At 42.1% G+C, this 27,226-nt stretch overlaps 3 protein-coding genes across 6 annotated transcripts in view; 2 read left to right on the forward strand and 1 right to left on the reverse strand.

The window, feature by feature from the left end:
- The window catches only part of Shn (zinc finger schnurri), a 144,431-nt gene extending 128,510 nt beyond the window's left edge, over nt 1-15,921 (forward strand). For all 4 annotated transcript variants that reach the window (XM_071715773.1, XM_071715535.1, XM_071715618.1 and 1 more), the window contains 7 exons: nt 3,869-4,368; nt 4,600-7,429; nt 7,697-7,817; nt 7,920-9,989; nt 10,214-10,400; nt 10,482-10,730; nt 10,826-15,921. In XM_071715773.1, coding sequence (XP_071571874.1) covers nt 3,886-4,368; nt 4,600-7,429; nt 7,697-7,817; nt 7,920-9,989; nt 10,214-10,400; nt 10,482-10,730; nt 10,826-11,395 — 6,510 coding nt within the window. In that variant the 5' untranslated portion in view covers nt 3,869-3,885 and the 3' untranslated portion in view covers nt 11,396-15,921. The remainder of the gene's footprint in view (nt 1-3,868; nt 4,369-4,599; nt 7,430-7,696; nt 7,818-7,919; nt 9,990-10,213; nt 10,401-10,481; nt 10,731-10,825) is intronic.
- A 213-nt stretch (nt 15,922-16,134) lies between these two features.
- Nucleotides 16,135-17,130, reverse strand: Rpb12 (DNA-directed RNA polymerases I, II, and III subunit Rpb12). The gene is made up of 3 exons (XM_071716312.1): nt 16,927-17,130; nt 16,521-16,613; nt 16,135-16,268 (listed from the first exon to the last, which is right to left on the reverse strand). The coding sequence occupies exons 1-3, from the start codon at nt 16,982-16,984 to the stop codon at nt 16,246-16,248; spliced, it is 174 nt and encodes a 57-aa protein (XP_071572413.1). The 5' UTR covers nt 16,985-17,130; the 3' UTR covers nt 16,135-16,245.
- Nucleotides 17,131-17,763: 633 nt separating this feature from the next.
- LOC139778649 (uncharacterized) overlaps nt 17,764-27,226 on the forward strand; it is a 38,099-nt gene continuing 28,636 nt past the window's right edge. The window contains exon 1 of the mRNA XM_071716741.1: nt 17,764-20,224. Within this exon, the coding sequence (XP_071572842.1) occupies nt 18,980-20,224 (1,245 nt within the window). The 5' untranslated portion in view covers nt 17,764-18,979. The remainder of the gene's footprint in view (nt 20,225-27,226) is intronic.

Genomic DNA, 27,226 nt, shown 5'->3' on the forward strand with positions numbered 1-27,226 from the left:
GCAACACATAAAACATCCTGCGATAATACGCGCGTAGATACCGCGCGCGTGTAAACCATAGAAACTGATTGTGAGTGAATAAGAATGGATTTAATGGCAAGCCGTCGTCATTTCATTCATCTCTGCCGTAGGAGAGCCCAATGAAATATGCGCGTTCGCGTGTGTTCGCGTCACGCGTATCCTCCCACGGTCCGCTCACAAAGGAGTCTTTTTTTAATCCGCGGATCGACTTATTGTACTCGCATGCACCCGTATAAACTTCGCAGCCGCAGGTACAATTAACGCGATTCATCTCGTATTCGCCGATCAGAATAATAAGGCATCGATGTTCCGATAAGACACGATACAAAGATAGGATTATATTAAATTAATGTTGATCTAGAATCTATTGAAATCGGTAAAAGTGCGAAGCTGGAGGTGCGCGAATTGTGAACTGCACTTTCGTAAAACTCCGTTTATTATAGTACGAGTTTGCAACGCTTAAATAATATCGCATGATATTTTGGTGGCTTTTACTTTAGATGTCTAAGAATCAAAAATTTTATGGCAGTGTCTCTTTTCCGAGTGAAGGAAATCGCCGCTGCCAAATGGACCGTCGATGTAAGTCTCGTCGTCGTTTGGACGTGGCGGTGATTCTCCGCGAGAAATGCCTCCGTCGGCGAACGAGATTGGCTCGCGTTCTGCCAGCTCCTCTCGCGCTTCTTTTTTTGTCCTCTCTCTCTCTCTCTTTCTTTCTCTCTCTCTCTCTCATCCTCTCCCTCTACTTTATTTGCGCGTATAAATAGCGCGGTCCAAAATTACCGGGTACTTCGGCGAACGGTGCCGCGAAAGTGGCGTCCAAGAAAAGGCCGGCGATTTCTGCTAGTTATAAAAATATACACGGGAACGACGTGGACGCCCGGTTGGCGACGCGCATTCTTCAACGAGGGATACGATGAGGGCAACTATGTAGACGAAAAGAAACAGAGGATATAGAATTATTCATAGACCTTAAGCCTTTGCGACCTGAAGTGATGACAATCAGTATGTAAAAACAAACGATTATGCAAAAGGAATAAAACTCGTTTTTTTTTTTTTTTTATAGAAAACGAGGTAAATAGGAACGAATCGTGATATTTTAAGACATGATAAATCTTTTTCATTATATACATATATATATTAGAACTGAGCAAAATATATTAAATTCTTCATGAAACTGTTTATTTGTCACAAATCTGTTTTTGTGTGACTATTGAATGTTTTTATTTTAGTAGTGTCGATCGACGTGAATTGCATTCATTGTCATGAAGTAAAACTTAATATCTACCAATATTGCCAAAATGTAATAAAATTTAATTTCTCATAATTGACGATTATATTCTTGAAGACGATGACAATCAAGTTTTAGCGAACTGGGAATTGCGGATTTTAAGCTTGCAAATGTTCATAACTCGACGGTGAACTTAATCAAAAATTTAAAACACACGCGGGAGAGAGAGAAGAAATATATCCGCTTTGAATAATTTATACGTTATATACGTATATAATGACGAGATATTATAGAAAGTTTCTACAAGGTTAAAATGTATATCGCATGTATCAATTTTAAAAACTACTAGTGAGAAAATTTACAGGAGGAAGAAAAAGACTCTTGAATCTTTGGTAATAATATTTAATGTCTTGTAACTTGAATGGATGTCAAGCTAGTAATTTCGGTAATTGTGTATAATTACTGCTATACTAACTTGAACTATTCATGGAATAAATACGAAATAATTTCGAAATATCTTTGTACATGTTGATAATATCAGTCAGGTTAATGACTGTATCAAAGTCAAGGTGTAACGAACAAGTTGGCGTCAGCCGGATGCGATATTTCGACAATACTATCGACCTATATACATCGATTAATCGCGTAATTATTGCATCGCGTCGAGAAAAAGAGGCAAATATGCCGAAAGACTGAGTACGATCCTAAATAATTCCACGGTAAATAATTCGTCGTCGATCAGTCGCGCCGATGAGCAAACACGGAAGCGACCTCGGTTGCTTATAAATGAAAATGCAGGCGCAGAGAAGTCTCGCTCGTTCACGTAAATGAATCTGAACAGTTGAACCCGTCCCCAACTTCCGCTTTCGCAACCTCGCATTGCTGTATAATTCCGCGGAGATGACCTGTCACGAATATTGAACACGTGGATAATTGCGTTTGAATCAATATCTGCTTAAAATGTTATGATATTTTATCAAACGATGTTAATATATTAATATCGTTTAATTAATTTAATGATATTAAATTTCATTTATGCATCATAAATATATAGAATTTTATCAGAATTAAAAAAGCTCTACTTATAAAATGTAACGATTTGTCAATGCGTCAGAACTATTATATACATATCAATATACGATGATTATCTAAGCATTAAAGCTATATCTTGTGTTGCTACGTGATAAAAAAAAATCAAGTTAATCTCACAAAGGATGCCCTAAAATAACGTGTATTTAAAAGCATGTCCATTAGAGCGGAATCTAATAGAATTGGCGTACCGCAAGATACGTAATCGAATTTCCTAATTGAATTATTTGCGGGAGTTCTTATGTGATCATCGGTATTTTCCCCGTATGTATCACTCGTTTTAGCTATGGCTCGGCTATTTCTCCGCTGCGGAGAAAAATATCTATTGACAGATTATTATTAGCGATTATTCACGGCCAAGTATTTTCCCGATCGCGAAAGTGTACTGCGAAATAACTAATTACTTTCCTTGTGCGGGATAGATGGTAAATTATATATATTTGTTGTATTTTTACACCTTTTCTTGATATTATATTTTTATATCTTGATCTTATATGACGAAATTAATATGAAAATAAATGCGCTGTCACCTAGGATATGATGTATGGAAATAAAACGCACCACCGCTGATATAAATATATTCAATATGTTGAAAATGAGATGCAGATAAACATTTTTTTCGAATCAAAAGCATGTAGTATATGTACATTCACATTATTTGTAATAATTTATACTTTTTCTTCATTATTTTTTAATATACTGTACGATATACGAAATTCTGTGTAATTATAAATATAGTAATGATATCATTACGCAACGTCTAAAACTCGAGAGACAGCGTTTTTTAAATGTAACTTTAACGTAATGTTGCGTTTGAGATCTCGATCGTGGTTCGACGCAATTACTAGTAACAAATCAATTCACTTTTATGCGTCACGTAATCGCTGATGCTACGTAATCGATGGAACATAATATAACGCATATACCAAACGCGTGTCAGTATTTTCTTATCCCACATCGAGAGTACATTAACGCCTATGTATTTATGAAAACGTCATAAGGCAATTGACACAGTGGACTAGAATTTTCCAATCGGCGTCACCGTGATACTTTGCTTGGCACGACCTCGAGCACTTTCCTTATGTACGATCGTCGTCGCGCACGTGTCACTCGAACTCGTCGTCATCATAAATTCGACGCGTTATTAGCGTCGTTACGTAAGATCACTTTGCGTGTAATAAAAAAAATCTACTTGATATCCGTGTTATTTCGGGGGCTTTTTACGCGTTTATTTCCCAACGACAACACATTAGCATGCTGTCGCGGTAGAGATGATCGGTGATTAAAATCGAATTAATCGACGCCGGTCCGCTTCGCGGAATAGCCTCGGCGTTTCGCGCAGAGTATCGAGAATCCTTCGTGAATCACCTCCCCTCTCGACACGGGACATCATGCACGACGACGTCCGTTCTCGCATCTGAGTCACCTGAGAGCCCACCCGCGCATGATCTCGCCTTCTCTTTTTCACTCTTCGCTCCTTTTCTTCCGCCGTCAGTCGACAGTGATTGAATGTGCCGCGCTGTTTTGCAGAGACCCATACTGTGGCGATGACAGACCCACAGCTGACCAATAATAATAACAACAACAATAACAACAACAACAACAACGATGGCGAGCCAAAGTACCTGCACAAGAAGTTCAAGAAGATGGCGACGACCGAGGTTGCGCCGAAAGTCATCGAGAAGGAGGGCACGGCAAACAACGTCGCCTCTGGTGAGACGCCCAAGCGTAAGGACGACGACAAGGATGGCAAGGAGTCGTCGAAGGAACTCGGCAACAAGCTCGAGCCTTCCCCGGAGCCGGCAGGGGCAGTCGAACCCACCGCCGAGTCCCGGAAGAGTGGTTACGCGTGCCCTTACTGCCCGATGACGTGGACCAAGCCGAGTGTCCTTCAAAAGCACATCAGGGCACATACGAATGAACGGCCGTATCCGTGCGCGCTCTGCGGAATCTCCTTCAAGACCAAATCGAATCTGTACAAGCACTGCAGATCGCGCTCTCACGCGCACAAAGTGGAGAAAGGAGAAAAGGTAATCCATTAATTAAATTACTAAAATTTAAATAATTTAACAGACTTCGACAAAATTTTGATATTGAAAGAGAATTAACAATGTAATTATTGATTAATACCTTAGGTTTAATCTCTAATAAGGCGTTTGCAATTTTCTTGCATTCTATCAATAGCAATTGAGTTTACCAATCAGGCAATTCAATACTTTTCGATGTTTAATTAATATGCGACAATCTACGTTTTTTCACAGGTGTCCGAGGATTCTGACATAAGTCTGTCAGATAGCGCCAGTAATGGCACTGGGACACCACCGCCGCCGCCAGCTTCTACGCCTACAACGGCAACGACGACGGTATCTACCGCCGCAGTAAAAACCGTAAAGACCGGCAAGATCTACAAGCCGAAGTTTCAAGCCCGAACGGCCCTGCAGTGCGTGAACAGCGACACCGAAACGTCTTCCTTATCGCCCAGTTCTTCCAACAGTTCCTCCTTGTCTTCCTCCACGACCACCTCTACTTCCAATTCTGTTAAACCGAACGCGGAACAGTTGCAGGAGCACATCGACAAGATCATCACGGACAATCAGGCGATCGTTGACGCAGTGGATCCATGTTTGCACAAATTAATGCATCGCCAGCAGAGTTTAGTGGAGACGAAGCAGTCATTTGAACAGCAGCCGTTGAACTTGTCTTCCGCGGAGGAGTCTTCAAACAGCAGAAAGCGCTGCTACAGCGACGGTTGCGCTCAAGAAGCGAAAGACAGTGAGCTTCCGGAGAGTTCGATTATCAAGGATCTCCTGTTGAAAACTCGCGGTTCCATAAACGGACCGATAGCGGAGACCGCCGTAGAAAACTTCGTCTGTCCTAAATGCAACATCCCCTACACTAGCATAGATAATTTAGAGGCTCACAGTAGATATTATTGTAGTAAGGGTATCGACAGTTCTCGAAAAGGAGCCGATTATTATGCGGACTTAGAGAAACGAGATTCTGATTTCGATGTGAAATCTTCTGATTATTACAGTACCTTGCAACCGTTACCCTCGCCAGGTCCTCTGCTGGGTAATACCAGACTAGTCGACGCGTACGCTCCACCTGCTAAGAAGCAAAGAACGGAATCCGTGCCGACCAGTTTAAGATCATTGGAAGAGCTCAGCAAATACCCGCGTCCGAACTCGCTGCAGATGTTCGGCGGTGAAGTGAGGATTCTCGACAATACAGGCGAGGTGACGAAAACGATGAGAATCGAGCCACGACAGACGAATTCGCCCACGAACGAGCACGTAATCAACAGCAAGTGCATGAACTCGGAGACAGCGTCGATAGTGGTGAAATCGGGACTTCATTCTGGCGGTACCATGATGCACAAGCCGCCAGGCACATCGGCCAGCACGTCCAATTCCTCCATATCCCTGCCCAACGCGCCGAAGATATTGGCGCCCATCATACCGAACATATCAACCCCGAATATAGCGCCCACCATGTCCTGCTACGATTACTTGGGGCCTCTCAACCCGCTGACGAGTATCACTGCCTACAATCCGTTGACTCTGCCGCAAGCTGGTATCACGAATATCCTCCATGCTGGAAAGGTGATACCTTATGTACCCGGTATGCCCGGACCGCACACTCTGACCGGTACACCGACCATAGACATATCTCCGAGTATAACGGCCGGCGAAGCCGGTTACAAGGTGATACCGGGCCTACCGGGCCTACATATGATACCTCAGCCGCTGGATCTGGCCAGTCCGGTGAAAGTACAGCCCAGCACGGTGCCTGGCATGCCTAGTCCGTTGTCGGGACATGTTCCTTCCATGTTAGATCAGCCTTTAGACCTGGCCAGTCCGGCGAAGGAATCGATGAAGATCAGCTTCAAGACACCCAACGGCGACGGTCTGAAGAGCGGTTTGACCAGTCCCAAAGTTCCTAGCGTTAAGGTTGAGACCTCGACGGACAAGTATCGCACGAGGGTACCGTCGACTCTCGGCGGAGAGACTGGTAAAGCGGAGCTCGATCGTCATATCAAAAATAATACGACCGTGAAGTACAAGGGTATAGAGAGCCCGCGAGAGAGGAAGGATTTCACATACGACAAGAGTCCGAAGCTGGACAAGGCTTTTAGTTATCCGAACGGCGTGGACCCCACGATTTCTTCGAACTCTTACAGCAAAATGAGATATTCGCCCAAGACCATTTCGGAAAGCAGGAAGAGATCGTCAAATTGGGGAGTCAGTGAAGTGGATGCTGGCAGAGCAGCTCCGGTAGACACGCACACTGCAATCCCTAAGTACGACTTGCCTCCTCACGAAAATGGTCGATTAAAAAACAATGTCTCCTCGGATGCACGTGGATGGATCAAGATCGCGGATGGATACGGCGGATTCAACGGCGCCAAAATGAAGGCCGACAACGCGCCATCGGTGATACTTGTGAACTTAGATTCTTCCAAGACAGAAGTGCCAACGAAAACTTCCGTAGAATTAATTGTTAAGGACAAGCAACCCGAGGCCAAGTCGCCGAAAAGTGGCAGCGATGTCGCTAAAGAAACGACTAGTGCTAATAAGTTCTTGAGACCCACGTCTCTGCCATTGAAACCCGGCACGTTTACGCCGAAGAAGCATCACGGGATCACGCCCACGGCGAATACACTTCCTCTCATTAGTCCGGAGACTCCGCGACCCAAGAAGTCGTACGGACAACTATATCTAAATGGGCATGCCTACACATATCTGGGACTCAAGTGTTCCACCAGGTTGTTTTATTGTACCCTGAATCGACCGCAGCCAATGTATGTCACACAGCAGCACGGTCTGTCGATGTACTCCAATTGGAAGATATGCAAGGAGGCACCACCAGACGTGGATATGGCGCACTACGACTCTCGGCATAGGCCTCTCAATTACACGACCGCGTGGAAGAAACAAGAGGACATCCTAACGCACTCCTCGCAAAGACCAACCACTCCCACCAGTCCGGACAGCGGATTAGAGAGTGACATGCAGGAGAAGACGAAAAGGGTGAAGATATTTGACGGAGGCTTCGAGAGTAACGAAGATTACACTTATGTGCGCGGAAGAGGTGAGATATATTTAAATATATTGTGTTTTTCAAAATAAAACAAAATAAAAGATTTATGCATCAGTCACCAAAATTTTCTTAACGATCTTATTCTAAAATCTTCATATGTAGTACGTGCGTGATGTAGTTTACTATTTTTTATTAATGTAATTCATAAAATTCGTAATATAATTCAATTTTCGTTAATGACGTTTTAGAGCTGTAATCTTAACATTGTAATTATTGCATTGAAATAAAATTTTAATTATTACGTATATATTACATAAGGTCGAGGACGCTATGTCTGTGAAGAATGCGGTATTCGTTGTAAAAAACCATCTATGCTGAAGAAACATATCAGAACACATACGGATGTTAGGCCGTACACTTGCAAGCATTGTACCTTTAGGTAAGTTGAGATTTTTCCACGTAGCGCATCAAGAAAATCTAAATTATATTTCTAACTTTAGTTTATTGGAATCATAATTAATTGTTTTTTTTTTTGCGACAGTTTTAAAACAAAGGGTAACCTCACGAAACACATGAAATCTAAGGCTCACTACAAGAAGTGTGTGGAATTGGGCGTAGTGCCAGTCCCTACAACTGTCTGCGACGAAAACATCGACAAGGAGGCTATCGCGCGATTAGTTGCCGGTGGCGGTAACGCGGAAGAATCCTCAGAGGAAGAGGAAGATAGTGACGGAGAGGAAAGCGAGGAGTCTGGTAGCGAGGAGCAAGAAGCGGCACAAAGTCTATTGAGTCTTTCGCAACGTAACACGTCGAACAGATTGCCGGGCTTGCTACCGTCTGGTAGACCCACAACGTATCCGTACACGTTAACTTTACCGACGACTTCCGCCGAGAGTGTCGCGCCCACCACCACGACTACATCGACCATGAGTCAAAGCGTCACCACGCAAGGAACAGCTCTGATCCAAAACGAATTATCGCACCGTTATTACTTCCCGTCGAACCGAAGTGCGACGGAAGAAACGAGAATCAGTGTCATTCAGTCGTCGAAGAAAGATGACTCTGACTTCGAGATCGAGGAAATCACTGATGTCACGGAGTCACGTCATCAGCTGTCGCAGCCCATGGATCTCACGACGAAGCAGACCACTCAGGTGTTGCCCTCGCCGGTACCGCAAAGGGCTAGACCCACGGACATTCTGACACCCGTTTCGGAGCCGGTCCTGTTGCAGACGATAGTCCAAACGATGGAACGGCTGCCTATACAGGGTAGAGAATGGAAACCGGATGCGGAGGGCCACATGTTGCAGGCCTACCTCACGGAGAGACATGTAATGGACAGCAAAATTAAGCAGCAATACCGCGTCGGAAATACCAAGGTGGACAAGCAGATACAGGAAAGAGATGCTTACTCGCGTCATCAAGACCAGAACAGGTCCAGGCATATAGATTCCAACGGTATTCCAACGGTGACGTATACCGATCCCAGCAAGATGCAGCATACCGTTATGGAATCTAGGGTTAAACACATGACGAAGCACACCAGTGACGACATTAAGATGGAAATCAGGGAAAAGATTTATCAGAATAACATGGCGATAGAGAGACGAACGTTCGATTACGAGGCTATTCACAAGAATAAAGAACAGAGTAATCGTATAGTTTCTGATCGTGAAAATTTTGAGCTTGGTCTAACTAACGGTCCCGCTGGCGCAAGGCCAGGTATCGAGTATGGTCTATCTATGACTAGGAACAATAATTCGATCGAGAGACCGTGCTCTATTGTACCTGTTCGCAGCACGTCCAGTATTGATTGCCATTCGCCGAAATCTTTGAATATGGACGTCAACAATCGACCACCGTTGATGCAACATACGAACAACGATATCGATAGAAGTTCCATGTTCAACGCGATGAAGATGGTGAGTGAGATGGAAAGACCTAGAGAATGCCATCCCGTCGGTCAGGAAATGAGGTCTGCGAATCACGAGATGAGAACCGCGACTAATGATGTTCGAATACAGAATCATAGTCCGCGGAATCTCGACCTAAGACCGCCCAGTAGAGAGATCAGAACGCCTGGTCAAGAATACAGGACGCAGAGTCAAGAGCTGAGGCTATCGAATCAACAGGAATACAAGATACGCGGTCAAGAGATAAGACCGCCTAGTCGCGAGTACAAGCCGTCGTTCGCTCACGATATGCAAGTCATTCAAGAGCTTATGCCGTCGACAAACATGGAAATCCGGCAAGCAAATCCGGATAATAGACCGCCGAGCCGTGACATGAGAACTCTCGCAGAATACAGGGCGCACGTCCAAGATCCACGTGCCAACTACGAAATATTGCAGCCTATACACGAGCCGCTCAAGTCGCAAAACGTAGACGCGAGAAGTACGTCACCGCAGAAAGTACGAATCCTCTATTACGATACGAAACACACTGCGGACATGGCTAAACAGAATACGTTAGATAACATGAAACACGCGATAGCAGGAAAGGTAGTCGTCGGTGGGCCAGATTTTCGATCGCCGTCACCAAACACAGGAAACGCGAAACCGCAAGCGGAATTTTTACAACCGTCGAGTGGACCGGCGCCTAACTATGTCAGGTAAATAAAATATTTTTAAAAACCTCATTTTTTAATTACATGCTTTTTCTTGACGCATAGGATGCATATAATAATAGTATTATTTATTATTACGTTAGATACATATTAGAGTATTCTAATATGTATCTACGTATACGATAGTATGATAGTATTTAAATTCTATTCATTAGAATTATCAAAATAATTTTAGTTTTAAAAACTTAAATTATGGAATATGATTACAGTGTCACGGAAGATGGTAGGACTGCGTGTGGGATTTGTAATAAGGTGTTTAGTAAGCCTAGTCAGTTACGGTTGCATCTCAACATTCATTATTTCGAGCGGCCGTACAGATGCGAAAATTGTGCAGTTTCTTTCCGGACTAAAGGCCACTTGACGAAACATGAAAGATCCGTTTCCCATCACAATAAGGTAAATGATGATTCAACTTTATTTTCATTGAGAAACGTTATATGTTTTGCACGAGTGTACAAGTAAATATTATATTATTAGGTCAGTATGACTTCTACGTTTGGCGCGGCAACTACCAGCAACCCTAGGCCTTTCAAGTGTACAGATTGTAAGGTAGCATTCAGAATACATGGACATTTGGCCAAGCATCTTCGCAGCAAGATGCACATCATGAAGTTAGAGTGCTTGGGCAAACTTCCGTTTGGAACCTATGCGGAGATGGAAAGATCTGGCATCAATTTGAATGATATCGATACGACGGACTGTGATAATAGTCTTAATAGTCTGCAGGTTTGTACTAAACAAATCGTAACTGCGCGCAGTTTTTAAATCCGACGAGGAAAATGCCGCGATAAAACGAATTTTTTTCGCGTCTTCTTCGACAGATATTGGCTCAAAAATTAGGCGAGAAGGATCCGGCAAAGATCGCGCAGTGGGACTCGGAAGCTCTGCCTGGACCGGTCGTGAGCGGCAGCGAGACCTCGTCGGATGAGGGTGAGCCTATACCGCAGCACGCGCTTCACGCGCAATACGTGAAAGCGGCAACGGACGCAGACATCTCCCGACCATATCACATGTCGATCGTCCCCGAGAAACCGAAAACTATTAACGACGTTCGCCTCCGCAGCCCACAGTTCAATCAGCAGAGACGTGATTACGCCGTTAAAGAGCAGCGACTGATTTCGGCGGTCGTTTCAATGGAGGACGCGAGAGGAGCGGAGGACAGTTTACAATCGTACAAGTGCCAAGTTTGCCCCGTATCTATGCGTACCGTAAACGAGTTACAGGTACACTGTTTTGTTGAACATAATATTGAGACGGATTCTAGTACAAATATTCACGGAGACAGGAGTGCGGGTAAATGTAGCAGGGAAAAAGAGAATACTCAAAAAAGAATTATGGAGGAATCCGCAGTGAAGGAAGATCACAAAAGACAAAGGATAGAGGATACATAGTGCCAAAACAATATAGCGTGCTAAAGAATTTTTCGAGTGGTGTTTGCCATACTACTTAGAGAAATCGCGGTTATAATAATAATATATCATATGTGGAATGCATCACAGAGATATCTTAATGAAGAAATCTCGGTCGTCCTAAAAAAAAATATTTCGGTAGGGTAATACGATTAATGACGATTTATGTTTGAAGAGATGTTTCTTGAAAATTAATGTTGCAGAAATTTAAACGAAGCGTTATTAGAGAGCTGCGTGCAAATACAACAATGCAATTGAAAATTTTACGTTGCCGTTACGAAATACTTCGCAAATTTCTGAGGACTTTACAAAAAGTTATCCAAGCGTAAAAAATCTGGACCTAGAGTAATATTCGCGCGAATACCAATAAATACCATGTTAACATCAGCGATGAATTACACGGTATCGAGTACGTTTCCTTTATTACAGCATCAATTCTAAAATTGCATGTTTATATTGTAAACATATATAACTTGTATAGTCCTCCTGTAAAGATTTTAAACTCTTTCTCTTGAAAGCGGCACGTATAACGCGTAAAGTAAAAAAGAAAAAAAAAAACAATTCGAGTATCTAATAATGATTATAATATTTATACACAATAGTGTTTCTCGTAGTAAACATGAGGTGCAATGGACTGGCATGTGATTCTATATATTTAAAGCACAAATGTGTTACTTTCGACATATTGAAGAGTATTCTAATATTACAAATTAATATTATACTTTAAATTGGTATATGCAACTTATATACACACACGTATATATATACATATATATGTGTATATATATATATATTTGTACGATATTAGTATGAACAATTATGAGAATTATTGTTGACGTAAGAGAAAATGTGTTTGTATATATTTATGTATAATATAACGAGAAATCATGTTAGAGTCTCTATTATAGTTTTAAGAAATCAAGAAGCTGTGTCGGTTGCTCAGATTACTTGTAAATTTAAGCGCTTTTAATTCACACGGTAGATTCTTTTAGTTTCCGTGTCTTTAAAAGATTTTCCTTGTAAGCAAAAGTCAAGTGTGGTGAGTATCTTAATAAGTTTTTATTTTATCGGAAACATTGTTGAACGTTTAGTTACCTTCGTATTCTGATATTATTAGTTATTTTTTAATCCTAATCGATCATGTTTGTTGTACGTTCTGAGGGACCGATTCGCTGATTCTGTTTAAGATAATTAAGCCTCCTGTTTTCTCGCTGCAGTTCTATTGAATTATCCACGTTGAAAGCGAAAACTTACATGAATTTTTCTCACATTATATATGTATTATATAATAATTATATATTAAATTATATATAATATTATATATAATATATAATATATAAAATATATTATTATATAATTTATTGTATATTATATCAAATTATGTATCTTATATTAATCTGTCGAGCAAGCGAAAGCATGTGGAAAATCTAATTTATTTCAATATGGAAAAACAGCTTCACATGATTTCTCGCTGGTGGCCTTATAATACGACTGCAGTGAGCAGCTTGGAGAGGCTTATACACCTTCCACGAGCGACAGCTACCGTATCTTTATAATTAACCGTCTATCTAATGCTACACGCAGTTTTAATATTTCACTCAAGCACGAGAATGTCTTTCCTATTCCGCATAATCAGACTCCGGTTATCACGGTTTGTACCTAAAATAGGTGTGCTTGAGCCCAGGATAAAAAAAAAAAGAATAATACGGATATATAATGTAGAACGAGACGACCGCACAAGGTATACAAATGAGGTCCAGTCCGCGTGATGTTTCACACTAAACGATATCAGTGTAGCCGTAGTCTAACATAGCATTTTTTGGATGTATATCTACTGTCTTGTAATTCTGTCGACTCCGACCGCGCGTTAACTACGTATGAGCTTCCAGGATGCGTACACGCGTCGTGTGTATGTGTGTGTGTGTGCGCGCACACACCCGAAAATGCCAAGCCAACAATTTGCGTTCGATGGGAATTTGTCGAGAGGGAGCGATACACGCCTTTCGGAATTGACCTCCGAAGTGGCGACTCTTCCACGCGAAACGCGATATTTTCCAAAATTATACACGTCTAACGCACATCTACTTATATATATATATGTATATCTCTCTCTTTCTCTCGGCTACTTGCATGCGTACTTATATGTGATTTCGAATGTACTTTTTCCAAATTGTAGATTCATATTACGATATACACATATACATATATATTTTCGAAACGTTGTCGTAGAAGTATCGCGTGTATTTTCCGTCGTACACGTAGCGAGCGTGTCGTACATACATATCAGAATATCGCCGCGGTATTCCCGGTAACTGACCCGGGGGACGGTGGACGGCGTCGTTTGAAACCCAATATGGCGCAGTGCGAGTTAGGTTTTACTCACGGGATTCTGCCGCAGATCTTCGCCCGCATGCCCTGGCCTCCTCGAACAGCTCCGGATTCCGGAAGCGCGCACTCGCGATCGCGAACGCCGAGGATCACCCTCGCGTGTCCCGTCGGCCGCCGAAGACGCGATCGCGCGCGGAAAACTGGATCGCGACGCGGAAACCGTCGCGCTCGCGGGAGTAACGGTCGCGGCGCGGATGTACACTGAACGTAGCCGCGAGGCGCGATTCGAATCCTCGAACGCTGATGAGCCTTCCGTGGTGTGTTGCGTTATTAATGTCCATTCCTATCAATGCAGATTAACTTTTAATCTCGGTTTAACTTACCTCTTATCTTTTTCTGATTGTTAGAACTGAAAGAAGATAAGAAGTAAATTAAACCGATTAAAGTTAAACTACATTGATAAAAAAAGACATAATCGTTTCGGTTAAACGGCCACGCGGTTCTTACAGATAAATTGCGAAAAACTGAGGAAACTCCCCCTTCCATGAATAATTATTTTTGCACGATGTTGCATGATTAATTGATAAAGTTTGGATATATTACGTTCAAAAAGAATATCACGGAATAATTTTGACATGTAGCTATAAAATACAGAGATTTTTTTGTTTCAAACTTGAGCACAATTTCAAGACGATCTTTCGACCGTTGCTTCTCTCGCGCACGTCGAATTTCTTCATAAATCGAGAGAGTTGTTTTCATCAGATTCATGAACGTTTCTAAATGATTAATGGGACTCATAAAACATGATGAGACGTGCTTAATCATATATATATCGCTCATCTGATTTAAGGAACCAACGGAAGAACAATTTTAGTTACGAACTAGATGTACACACAGTTTAAATTATAGAAAAAAAGACTATCGGATACAACATAATATATATGATTAATAATAATTTCCAAGTCTAAATGTGCTATCAGTGTTTCTCCTGTTTTGAGATAAAAGTCGGTCAGTTTTTCGCACTGAACGGTCGATATTATTATTTCTATCTTCGCATTTCGGAACAGATTCGACCGTATATCACGAGCGTGCGATTAACACGTTTCAATTGCATCTCGGTATCTTCCTTTACATGCGCACTATTATTATTATATACATACTGTACAGTCTAATAATTCGGGTAAATGTTTGTTAAGACGATTCGACATACTTTTACGACATATTTACGATATTCGATTAAATAATCTATATTGTGATAAGTAACGGAAAGAACCATATGGCGAATATCCCGACTAATATCCTAAAGTAAAAGTACAAGCGTATCTGTTAAAAAAAAAAAAAAAAAATGGAAAGGAAACAGAGACATTTATTTTGTCGATAGCGCGCATCTCCACGCGCTCGCGTCTACGTTTTTCGCGAAAAAGGTTGGCTTGGCTTGGCTTCTTCCAGACTCAGTATTAGATTTCGCGGACAATGAAAAAAAGAAAGAAGGAATAGAAAGGAAAGGTCGAGCTTGCACGGGTTTCTAGACGGTGTTGCACCGATTTACATTTTTACGGAGGCACAGAAATCGGTTACCTCGTCGACCGAATTCACCCGCGGTGTCTCCGAGAAAAAAAAAGAAGAAGAAAAGACTCTCCGCTCCGCTCCATATCTTTATGGATGATTTAAATTTTGTATACGCGCAGCGTGCGAACGGTGACACTTACAAACACCTGGCGGTATAGTATTTTATATGTATTATAGGATCTCTTTAAGATTTTATAAATGTTTTTTCATGGGAGAGAGAGAGGGAAAGAGAGAGAGAGACGGGAAGGGTGTATTTCGTCTTTGTGCTCGCGCAAACACGTCGTGTACTCCTGCGAGCTCCGGGCTTCGACAAATCACGACTCCATTTGGAGTTGTAGCTTTGTCGCGAGACCTCTCGATCGAAATCGATCGTATATCGGGCCGTTTACGCCCGTATATATGTTATATATCAGACAATGGGACCGGAGTGAAAATTTTATATAAGCGTATACTCAAGAAAGTGACAAACGGGATTTACGGTAATAACGCCAACGAGCTTTGCCAGTGTCACCGCCACTTCTCTTCCCGACTCTGTGAATTCTGTTGAACTATATTGATGAGAATGTAATTTTTATTTATTGTAAATAAAAGAAGGAACATTGCTTAAAGCATTTTGTATATTGTGCATTCTGAATATATACACGAAGAGACAGATTCTGTCGAGCGGTGGAATTATCCTTGGATCCAGAGATTATAAACGCAAATTGTACGAAGAGAGATTCGTGATAATACGAATGTGTCTTTGTATGGTGATTTTGCGGGAACGATAGTACAACTCTAGGAACGGGAAATAATATGGGGACAGGAATAAAGTTAATTTCCGGTAAAATACTGTATTGTTTTATTGAAAATCAGGTGACCCTTATGTACAAAATAAATATTCTAACGAATCTAGAAAAAATTAACGTATCTTCATCGTCCGTCGCTCGCTGTTCTTATCGTGCATCAAACACAACGACTGCAAATAGGGTTAAAGAAAACATCTCGATATTTTGATCGATTCTTAAGTTTTATCGAAAAATGTTAAGGCTCAGTCACAATGAGAAAAATAAGGAATAAGATTAAGGAATAAGGCATGTTGCATCTCACTTTAATGTACATGTACTGAAGTGAGATGCGACATTCCCTTATTCCTTAATCTTATTCCTTATTTTTCTCATTGTGACTGAGCCCTTAAACGTGTTGAATTGAAAATATTAAAAAAGGATACGTCTCTTGGTGCGCTTCTTGTACATGATTCGGTATCCGCATTCCCTGCATCGAATTGGATCTCTGGGACGAATCTCGTTATCGTGATGGCATTCTGAAATAACAAGTTTAAAAAACTTTACAATGATTACATAAATTACGTACAAGAACAAAAATAGCTCTTTGTGGCAATTTAACTATACGGTATATAATGTTCGAGAAACTTCTCTTACTTGAAAAACGCTTAAATACAATTTGCCCATTTCAGTAAACAATTTATATAATTTATAAAACGACAGTATCTTAAAATTTAAAAAAATGCACATATAAATACGATTAATTAGATAAAAAATTGGCATCAATATATCAAGAGCTGTTATTTACAAAAAAAGTGAGGTTAGGGAATAGTCGAACATGCGTATCTTTACCTCCGCAAATGTATACCATAGCCTGTTTCGGCGTGGAATCGGATTTGCTGGATTCCATTTTAACACTATTGCAATGTAACAATTAATATTGTGATTAGAGTATTAGAGTAAATCTTCGTGGAATAAAAGAACCGTCGTCGATACAACGACACACTCTATCAGAAGAGAAGACCGATTCTCGAATAAAGAATAAAGTAGTGATGTGGTACTCTTGGTAGTGATAAGTCGATAAGTGAAGTCTGGTGAAGTCTTATTTTAGTACATACAGCCCATCAACAGATGACGCTAGTAGTTGCACCAATTACGGCAATCGATTTTTCAATTATACAAATTGAAACAACACAGATTATAAGTCAAAATTAAATGTCGGTTTATATTTTTTATATAAAACAAACGACTAGATAACGTTTCTCTACGTACATACATTTTACGTAGAGTAAAATTTAAAATTAAAATTAACGAAGATCTAATTAATTTTCAATTTTCTAATCATGCCTCTTTTGTTTAATGTAAAATGGAATCTTTATTGGTATCCTTATTCGTTCATATCGTTTGAAACGCCGCGCGACACGCGTCTGACGCGTCGCGTCGCCGGAATTCGAGAGGACGACGAGCGAGAGATTCGAGAGAAAATCTCCCCGGCAACAAAAGCTCCGAGCGCGCTTGCAGCATCCGGCGCGGCTCGGCCAATAGGGCCGCTTGGCAACGAACGGCGGGACGAGGCGGCGCCCGTGATTCGTCGATCGGCGCGCGTGGCGGCGATTGGTGGGGGATGATGAGGCACACGGTGAGAACGGAATTTACGAACGCGCGGCGTTCAATGTGTCGGTGGAACGTTGGAGCGTGTGGGTACGGCCAGAGGGAGAGCTCAGGCAAGCGGGTGCGTGCGCACGAATCCTTGAGCCGCGCGCGCACCCCCGAGCGCCGCTCAGTGAGAATTTGCCGAGGGTGCGCGACGTGCTATAGCAGTGCTATGTGCGTGTTGTCGCGGGGTGACGATCGAGGCTGAGTTGTGCGAGTCGCGGAATTACGTGCGACAAGATCGATATTCGCGGCGAAAGGATAATTCGGAGCGTGGCCGGCCTCTTGTTTACGAAGCGCCGCATGGCGGGAGGGGTGGTCTTTCTCCGTGCGACGGTGGCCGTCGCCGTCGGCGAGCGGCATCAGAAGGGGTGAGTGAAAGAGAGAAGGGGGAGGGAGAAGAAGCGCCGGGCCGGACATGAGGCGCGCGCGTTTCCCGCGCGACGCACACGTGAGTACAGCGCGAAGCGAGGCGAGTGTCAACAGCGGGAAACGTCAAGTGCGACGGGACCGTTCTCGCCGGACTTCACGGCGTAGATCGGCACGTCGGGAAGACGAGCGAGTGCCGCGGAATGACATTCGTGCGAGCTGACTGGAGCCGAAATCGCGGTGAAGAATCTTCGGGAACGCCGCCTCGGCCCTTCCTCCCGCGTTGACCTGGTGTAAACAGACGATTCGCGAGTGGTGCGAGTGGTGCGAGTGAGGTGACAAATCCGAAATTACGGGCCCGTTTTTGCGTATCGTGAGGCACGTGCGACCCGTCGCCCCGTCGGCCATCGATTTCTCGGTGATTTATCGCGTCGGGGTGCGTCGTTTCACGCGTTCGAGATTTAATGAAGATTAAACACCGATAGGTTAAGACCTTAAGAGTAAATACGTGTTTACATACCTGCCCCGAGCGGAGCAAAAGTGATTTTCGTATCTTATCTCCGCGGTGAACGGAAGATGGAAATTTAAGTGAACCATTTAGAAAGGTCGCTGAAGTTAATAAACAAGCGTGAAGAAGCCACACCGCCTGTGCTTGCCGATAGATAACAAAGCCCGTAGATAACAAAGTGATAATTTAAATGTAACGCCCGACTAACACGGGAATACAACGAGGCGTCGCACGGTTTCGCAAATTCGATGGCGACGCCTGTACCGCTCGACACGCCGCTTCGGGTGCACCGTTCGCGTGACGTCCAACGGAAGGCGACGTAGTCGCTCTCTCCGAAAGTCGAGCGTCGATAGTCTGAATTTTCGAGTCAGCCGGATGAACGACACCGTCCCGAGCGCGATGGAGGACGTCGACGGCATGCACGTCGTCCAGACGCCGCGCGTCTCCTCCGTCGGCAGCGGCAGCAGCTCCCACGACAGCGTCGACAGCGGCTACCTGTCCATCGTGACGCCGCAGACCGGCGGCTGCACCCCGAAGATGGTCACCGGCTACAGGACGCGCTCGTCCACCGGCGCGTTGCTCTCCGCCAGGAAGCACAGGTACCACCGCCCGGAGCCCTTCCAGTGCGAGAAGGTGCTGAGGCACCGCTCCAAGCTCAGCCATCGGCTGAACATCTCGGAGCTCGACTACCTCGTGTCCGAGAACCCGGCCTCGGAGCAGGACTCGGTGCTGGAGCCGTCGTGCACGCACGTCGATCAGAGCCTCAGCCTGGTGCACTCCACCCCGAGCTGCGCCAACGACGAGCTCTCAGGCAAGGCCCTCAGGAACACGAGGAACTGGAGGACCACGGTGCCCGTCACCCCCGCGTCCGCGGACCTCCAGATTCTCTCGCCGCCCCCGTCGCCGGCGGTGCCATCCTCGTCCTACGTGGCCTCGGAGCCGATCCAGGAGGACGCGGAAATGAAACTAGTCCATACGCCGCGGGGTAAATCGCAGCGGGTCACGACCCCGCCGAGACTCAAGATCTCGATACCGCAGATCGTGATTTCGCAGATTCGCACGGGCGGCACTCCGACAATAACGTCGGCGGAGAATCGCAAATTGCGCGAGCTACGTATCACGGAGTTGGGGGCTACGTCCGAGATCAAGCCCAAGAAGCTGGACTTCAGCCATCGCGGGTTGTGCGCGTCGCGGCGGAGTAGCCGAAGGGCTACCTTGGACTACACGGGAAGGGAGAAGGTGGATTTCTTGTCTCTCCTCGGGGAGGAGAGCAACCATTTGAATCTGGTATCGAAGATCCTGTCTCTTCTCTCGCCTCAAGATCTGTGCTCGGCCAGTATGGTGTCGAGAGTGTGGAAAAGGATCTGCAAAGATGACTTCTTCGCCAACAGGCGAAGAATGAGTTTTATCATGCGGAAGCACACGGTCAAGGAGAACCTGTGGCTGTTGGCGATGGCGAAGAAGGCGAAGCGCGAGGACGATATACAGACGAGTCCTAGGAGCAGACGTTACGTGCGGAAGGGGCACCTGCTGGACGTACAGAACTTGCTGCACGTTCCGGCGCAGCCGAACAGCCCGCCTGTATCACCGAGCAAAATCAAGTTTCATTCCTTCGTCAAGGTAAGTCAATTAATTTACTCGTGATGTATGTTTAAGTACATTACGATTGAAGGGGACAAATCATGATTAATTTTTCTACTTCATATCTTGATAGAAATTTTATTCTTATTTTAAAGATATATATAATATATATATATATATATATATATATATATATATAGCAATTCGTATATATTCAAACATTTGCGTTTATCTCGTAGAAATTACAACGATGCGACTTCGAAGAAATGATCGAATCTTAGCGGTAGAAATGCACTCGTGAGAAAACTCATGGTAAAGTCAATGACTGACGCGAAATGTCGCAACTTTAAAGAACCACGTACGCTACATTTCTCAGGGTTCTCGTATTCGACACCCGCGGGAGCCGGTAATGCATGTAAGTTGCATTCTGACGAGAGTCGTGTTCATCGTGTTTATCTCGTAACAGCCAGATAATTCGGTGTCCGAGAAATAAGACGAGCTCATTTCTTTGATACGATACGTGTCTCTCGGTCTAATTGAATAATGATAATCTACAATGGTCTGAGACGCGCGAGCAACAGAAAAAACGATTGTGTTTCGTCGAGAATCACGTCCAGCCAATTCTTGACAGCATTACGTTGCAGTTTTTGATGTATAAAAAGTGTATTTGTGTTCGCTAATTTAAACGTGATTATCTCTTGATTTATTGAGAGTGGACGCAATATTTTTGACATTTATATTTTGAGAACATAATATGTTTATTTATTCTTTCATCTATATAGCTGTACATAGAAAAATATTAAGAAAAACATTAAGAATGTTTGTCGATTTTTTAAAATCGTTTTTACTCTCAATATATTTTGTCACATCGATCAATAATATATAATATAATATAATATATGAAAACTAATAAGAAATATAGATATATGCAACGTAGAACTTTGAGTATTTTTTAAATAAATAATGATCTTCTGGACCTTTCCATCTAAAAGAGAAAGAACGGCCGGAAGGGTCAGAGAAGGGCCCTTTGCAGATGTGCAAAGCGTCGAACTTTTCAGCGTTTTTAGCTCGAACTTTATAAGGCCGGTTCTACAATCAGTCGTACATCGGAGTCGGATGTCGGAACGTAGCCGATGGTCCAATGAGGAAAATTCATTTTCGAAAAAAAAAAAATTATTTTATTGGACCATCGGCTGCGTTCCGACATCCGACACGATTTATTGTAGAACCGGCTTAAGGGAGAGTACACGGATCATCGAAAAGTCTCTTTGCATATATACAAAATTGCGCACTTAAGAATTAAAATAATTTGATGTAATTCAACGTGATAGCTATTGTGCATTGAACTGTAATATGATTTAATTATTAGTTCGAGCAGTTATACAATTCCTCACAATTGTTAATCTGATTTTTGTACTTTTGCAAAAAATTATTCTTTTCTTGCTATACACAATGCATTCAAAATTAGGCAGGCGATGTTTTACTTGTGGCAGCGAATATACTGCTCTATTATACATTACTTTCACCGCAATACACATAATTAATAAATAATCGATCTCCCACATAGTCGATCTGATCCACATAGTCGATCGTTCTGCTAGACTGCATAGAGCACACGGCACACGGCGTGTCGCGTCACATCGGAGGAACCCGTAATTAAGGATGCTGGCTCGTTCCTCTTCGTTCGTAGACTGTTGTTCGTCGTTTTGGCGCTCGTAATTCACGCGAGAGAGCAGAAACACTACGGCTAATTATCGAGCCAGCGATAATCGATAGCCCGGTAGTCCTCCAGGATTTCCTCGACTAAATTGGCATTCGCATAGTTCGCGCGCGCGAAATCGAATCGCGGTCGGGTAATTGTTTCGATTGTGAGATCATTACTTTGACGTTGATTTATCGTCATTTTGGCTTTGAGCCGCCGCGAAGGATAATTGCTTCGTGGGTCGTTAAGGCTCGAGATAAGCAAGGCCCGTCGACGGTGTGCAGAATTTGACGGATGTTTCTCAATGATGAGATTCTGCGTGTTTTGCATAATTTCATCTCGTACATAGTAATTTGAAAGCCATGTCGCGATATTCACACAATTACACTTCAGCGCAATCTGAAACTTGCATTTATCGTTAGTATAGCCAGCCAGTGCTTTTTTATAATTTTATCGTGCATACTGATTAAAAAATTAAACAATGCAATATCAAAATCTTAGACTTAATATAACGGACAAGAAATTTAAACAAATTCCGTTCCTAAATAAATCATAAAAATATATATTATATTAATCTATATTTTTTACAATATATATTATATTATTTTATTAATATTAAAGAAGTTAAGACATGTTATTATGGCGACATAAACGTTTCCTTCATATCCTGGATGCAAGAATTGCCTCGTAAAATGTGAATGGCCCTCGTGCAATTCCACGAGGAATTACGACAGGCGTTCCAACTTTATGTAACATTTATGAATATTCTGCGGTACATTGTGTCATTTCCGCACAAATGCTCCTATTACGTTTTCGCTTGCGGTTCCGCTGGACGTCCATAAACTTGAGCGCGAGCTTCGAGCCAAAGCGGCGAAGCAAACGCGATGATTTACTCGCGGAAATCAGTCAGACGACGGCGTGAAGAATCGGTGACAGTGATGTACGTGCTTTCTCGTTCCCGTCGTCGGCGGGGCTACCTGCCACCTCTCTCCCTCCGACACTCTCTCTCTTTCTTTCTCTCGTTGAACGAGCGACGCATTCCTCCTCGCGTTAGATTGTAATAGCGGATGCAAGTGGCATACCTCGAGATCCTTTGTTGCGCGCGCGAAACGATAGCGAGGCCTGTGTTCGCGCTCGTGTCAAAGTCAATGCCGACCATACATCCTTATTGCCATTCTTTATCGCCGTGGAACGCAACGACAAACGATGAAACGCGCATTGTCGACTTGCACGCGTATTGCATCTCGCTTATGAGATAATAGATTGCGAAAGCTCGTTGCTGAATGAGCATCAAAATGAATCTTCGAAGTGATCATCTTAATCGTAGTTGTAAGATTTCATCGTAAAATTAGGTTCCGAGTTCCGAGATCTCACATCATCAATCTCACACGGACTACCGTTTAAAAATGATATCAACGTACATTGTCGAATTTGCATTTGGAGTCTTTCTCAAATTTAATGTCGGATTATTGATGGCCGAAATCATATAAATAATCTTTTATTTCCTCGGCTCAGTTAAGTAATATCTCTATGAGAGAAGAAAATGTCGATGATTGAGTTTAAGAGATCGCGCGGGAAGATGGCGAAAAGAAATTGCGATGTAAATGGTGATCGGATCATAAATAAATTCTGATCGCGACGCGTTGCAGAGAAAAATCAACGTTAACGTTCGCGAACGAATATGCAACGTAGTGTTTTAATGCTCTCTACCAAAATCGAGTTTGGCAGACGATATATTAGAGCGAGGTCCCCGTCTCTCCTTATGCACATCCAGAGAGAGCCGCGCTAGCGCTCGTTTCTTCTCTGGATCGCAAATCGGCCTGCGGCAAAAACCGGCCACAGAGAGAACAATGCGAATATATTATGGTATCTGGCACTAAAACAAAGGGCGGGTAGAGCCCTTTAGTCTTTTACGATAGTCGTGCGAGAATGCCAAACCATAAACAAATGGAAAAAAGACGAGAAGCGTTTTAACCGCAAAACTTAAAGGATTGTCATGCTATATGCAGAAAGATGAAAAAAATTAATACTTATATCACCTGAATAGTGCCATTAAATTTAAAATTTTACATAGAATAGACTTTATATTTTAACTGTCAATCTTTTGCTTTATTTAAAACAATATACCTTTAAATAAATTTAAACAAAAGTATAACAGATTTTTTGAAGGAAATTGTTTAAAGAAAATTTATTGCTGGTATTGGATTTCCATAGATTTGCGAGTAAGGAAATCCCGGTCTCGGTTTTGTTTCCCTCGCATTTCTCTGATTATTTTGATACTCTTAGCTACTCAGACACAGCCTTGCGGGATGCTGTAGAAAGTTCACGATGAGATACGGTGTGACCGTTCATGAGAACGAATGTGCAAACGTTCTTCCCTTGATCGTTTCTGTCAGCGATGCATAACTGCATAACGCATGACTAAAACCATGGTAAAATCGGCAATTACTCATTCAATCTCGCTAAAATGAAAACATTAATCTTTAGAAATTTAGGTATTTTCTTTTAATTTGTATTCAATAAATACCATTGATTATAAACATCAATTTCATTCCCTATTTTTAATAAAGAGTAAAAGAATATTCTGTATGTATATTTTTTAATATTTTAAATCGAGTTATAAAAAATTTGAACACTCTTAGACGAAAAGATAAAGTTGTGCTTCCGACTTTATAATAACGTCCGTCTTTTTATTACAATCGGAGAAAATTAATTTCGCGACGAACCGGATGAAGATTGTCCCGCAAGGAGGAAAGGCAATTTTCGACGAAAGAGGAAGGAAGGAAGGAATTGTTCCTTAATTAGCAACGGCTGCGCGGAGTCCGTTGAGTGGCCGTCTAACGTTGTCAGTCGCGGGTCTGTCGACTGCGGGTGTTTCCTGTGAAAAGGAAGACTCCTTGCGCAGCCCCTTTTTCCGGTGGGTGCCTTGACAATTTCGTAGGCGACACGCTAGAATCCGGTCGAGCGAGTCTTCCGTTTTGAGTTTGAAAAGAAACGAATCGACACGAAGACAACTAACGTTTTTAAGTTTAATTCCAATCACGACATCGGCAATATCGGCAAGATTGACGATATATACATATTATACATATAGTTTTCAGAGATAGATCCTTTCGGAATTCTTTATAAAAAATTACATTAAAACATTACATAAGCCAAAAAATAGTTTTATGTACTCGATAACAATTTTTAACTCTCTTCTTCAAGAACTAGGAAAATTTTTTGAGAAGCGTGTATAATTTATGAGGTAGAGAACATTGTAAATTAGTGACGATGCATAATGTTGTAATAATATTTTACAAATATTCAAGAAGTTTTATTTTTGTTGCAACTTCCTTCCTCAACTTTCTTGGCTGTTTCATTTCTCAAATGATTCATTCATTTAATATCGAAGTAGCGAACTTGTGTATATGCAGGATTACAAGCCGCGAGTGCAAACAAGGAGAAGAACATTCCGCGCCGCTCGTTCATTATTATTTCGCGTTTTATTTTCCTACTCAACGCGGTCCTCGCGGTAGTATCGTCATATGTTCATATTGACCCACTGCTACGTAGCACCTGGCCAGGTGCACCAGGGGCTCTCTTTCCTTCTCACTGCGTGCTTCGCGAAGCGTAAAGCAGTCCGGTACAACGGACAGCAGAAAGACCGTTTTATACACGAAGTAAAATAGTACGGGCGAGTAAACCACGCGTGCCACCACCGCGTGAAATATGCATGGCACACGACAATTCCCAGGCCACTTGCATTTAATTTCGAGCTAATTTCGGTAACGCTTTGCTGTGAGAAAATTAATGTTTCGGGAACGTCAAATTGTTTCCTTAACAGATTAATTACTAAATTCTTTTCGTGTATTTAAAAGATCATCTCCCGTTTCTCTCTGGAAAATTAAGAAAGGTTAATAGATTATAGGAATATATACTTATTTATTATATTATTCTGTATATAAAATATTCATATATCGTTATACTATTAATTAAACAATTTGTTTTCAAAAAATATAACTGTGTTAATTTTTAGATGAATCAAATTGTCAACTGAATATGAACAATAATTACATATGTTTTTTTAATCGCATCAGTCAATAAAGAATTTTGAATTTTGTGGAATATTGAACATTTCGTGGTATATATTCTTCTTGGAATCCGAAGAATATCTCCCTAGAACATGAATTTCACCATGCATCTTTGTGTTCGATAGGAACTCGGGGTCGTACGATCGATAGTTATCAGTATCGCGATTTCTCCTCCTTCCACCCTTCCAATTCTCTCTGTCTCTCTTTCTTGCTCGTGCACTTGCACACACATATGCACATATGATATGTCCAAAGACAGCATGTATGTAACGAGTTGCAGGCAGCAGCGAACAAACCTCCTCCCGGTCTCACGATGGTTCGCCCGTCGTCTGGGTAAAAAGACCAGGAATGTCTCGATAGCTCCCGATAAACGCATTAAATCGAATGCCCGACCGTCTCTACCTCTCGACAATGGTCCCTCTTAAGGCGCCGTCTATAGCTTCTGCGAATTGTAGAGTGCATATGTATTCCGAGATTAAAATTTCTATTTGTTTAAACATTAATAATCACACGAGAAAATATTGAATAAAATAAATGAAAATTTTAGTACGTTTTTATTGATTAATATTTGTGTTAAATAATATGTGAAGTATATTTTATAATGTAATTATTTTAATTTTTGAAAACACAAGATTGTACTTTAATTTAATTTACATTTAATAATATTCATGCTGATGATTTGATTTCTTATCAATAAAATAAAAACCATTGTAAAACGCACCTACATTATTTTAAATAAACTTATAAAGGCTGCAATAGTAATTCGCAATTTATAAATATTCTTATCATGTTTTTGGCTGATTGATAGTGAAGATTACACACCTTGGTAAGATTGGCTGGTAGGTGCTTATTTTCCGCGAATTAATATAGCAAAAGAAAAGAAAGCGCGAAGGGAGGATACCGTGTATCCTCCCAAAGACGAGAGCAAACTTATTATTACACGAACCCTTGGTCCCGCAATCTTCTCGAAGCCGTGCACTCTTAGTAAAAGGAACAAGCTCGTGATTCGATACCTCGCATTAAATTGTACGTTAGGTCATACCACTGCATACCTGCATCGTGCAATCAGATTCATGTAAAGAGTAACTTGCTACATAGGGACGCGAATCGGTAGTACCTGTTGATTACGAAATATTAATCTATCGTTCACAAGAATCGTATTTAATAAATTTATTAGGCGTTTTACATAGGCATTATAAATTGCACAACGCTGTATACGATCGATGGCAGTTCTTTTTGTAAATGCTTTGTTAGCGAAAGTTTACG

This window comes from Temnothorax nylanderi, unplaced genomic scaffold (assembly GCF_030848795.1).
Source record: "Temnothorax nylanderi isolate EJ_2023f unplaced genomic scaffold, tnyl_v1.0 TNYL_tig0001_pilon, whole genome shotgun sequence".
In the NCBI taxonomy this organism is placed as follows: Eukaryota; Metazoa; Arthropoda; class Insecta; order Hymenoptera; family Formicidae; genus Temnothorax; species Temnothorax nylanderi.

What these genes read in the sequence shown, in the direction of transcription:
- Rpb12 (XM_071716312.1), bottom strand. Translation starts at nt 16,984, where the DNA reads ATGGAATCCAGCAAATCCGATTCCACGCCGAAACAGGCTATGGTATAC. An exon ending in TATGGTATACATTTGCGGAG is followed by an intron (nt 16,614 to 16,926) that starts GTAAAGATACGC and finishes TTGTTATTTCAG; the next exon opens with AATGCCATCACGATAACGAG. An exon ending in CAAGAAGCGCACCAAGAGAC is followed by an intron (nt 16,269 to 16,520) that starts GTATCCTTTTTT and finishes CCCTATTTGCAG; the next exon opens with TCGTTGTGTTTGATGCACGA.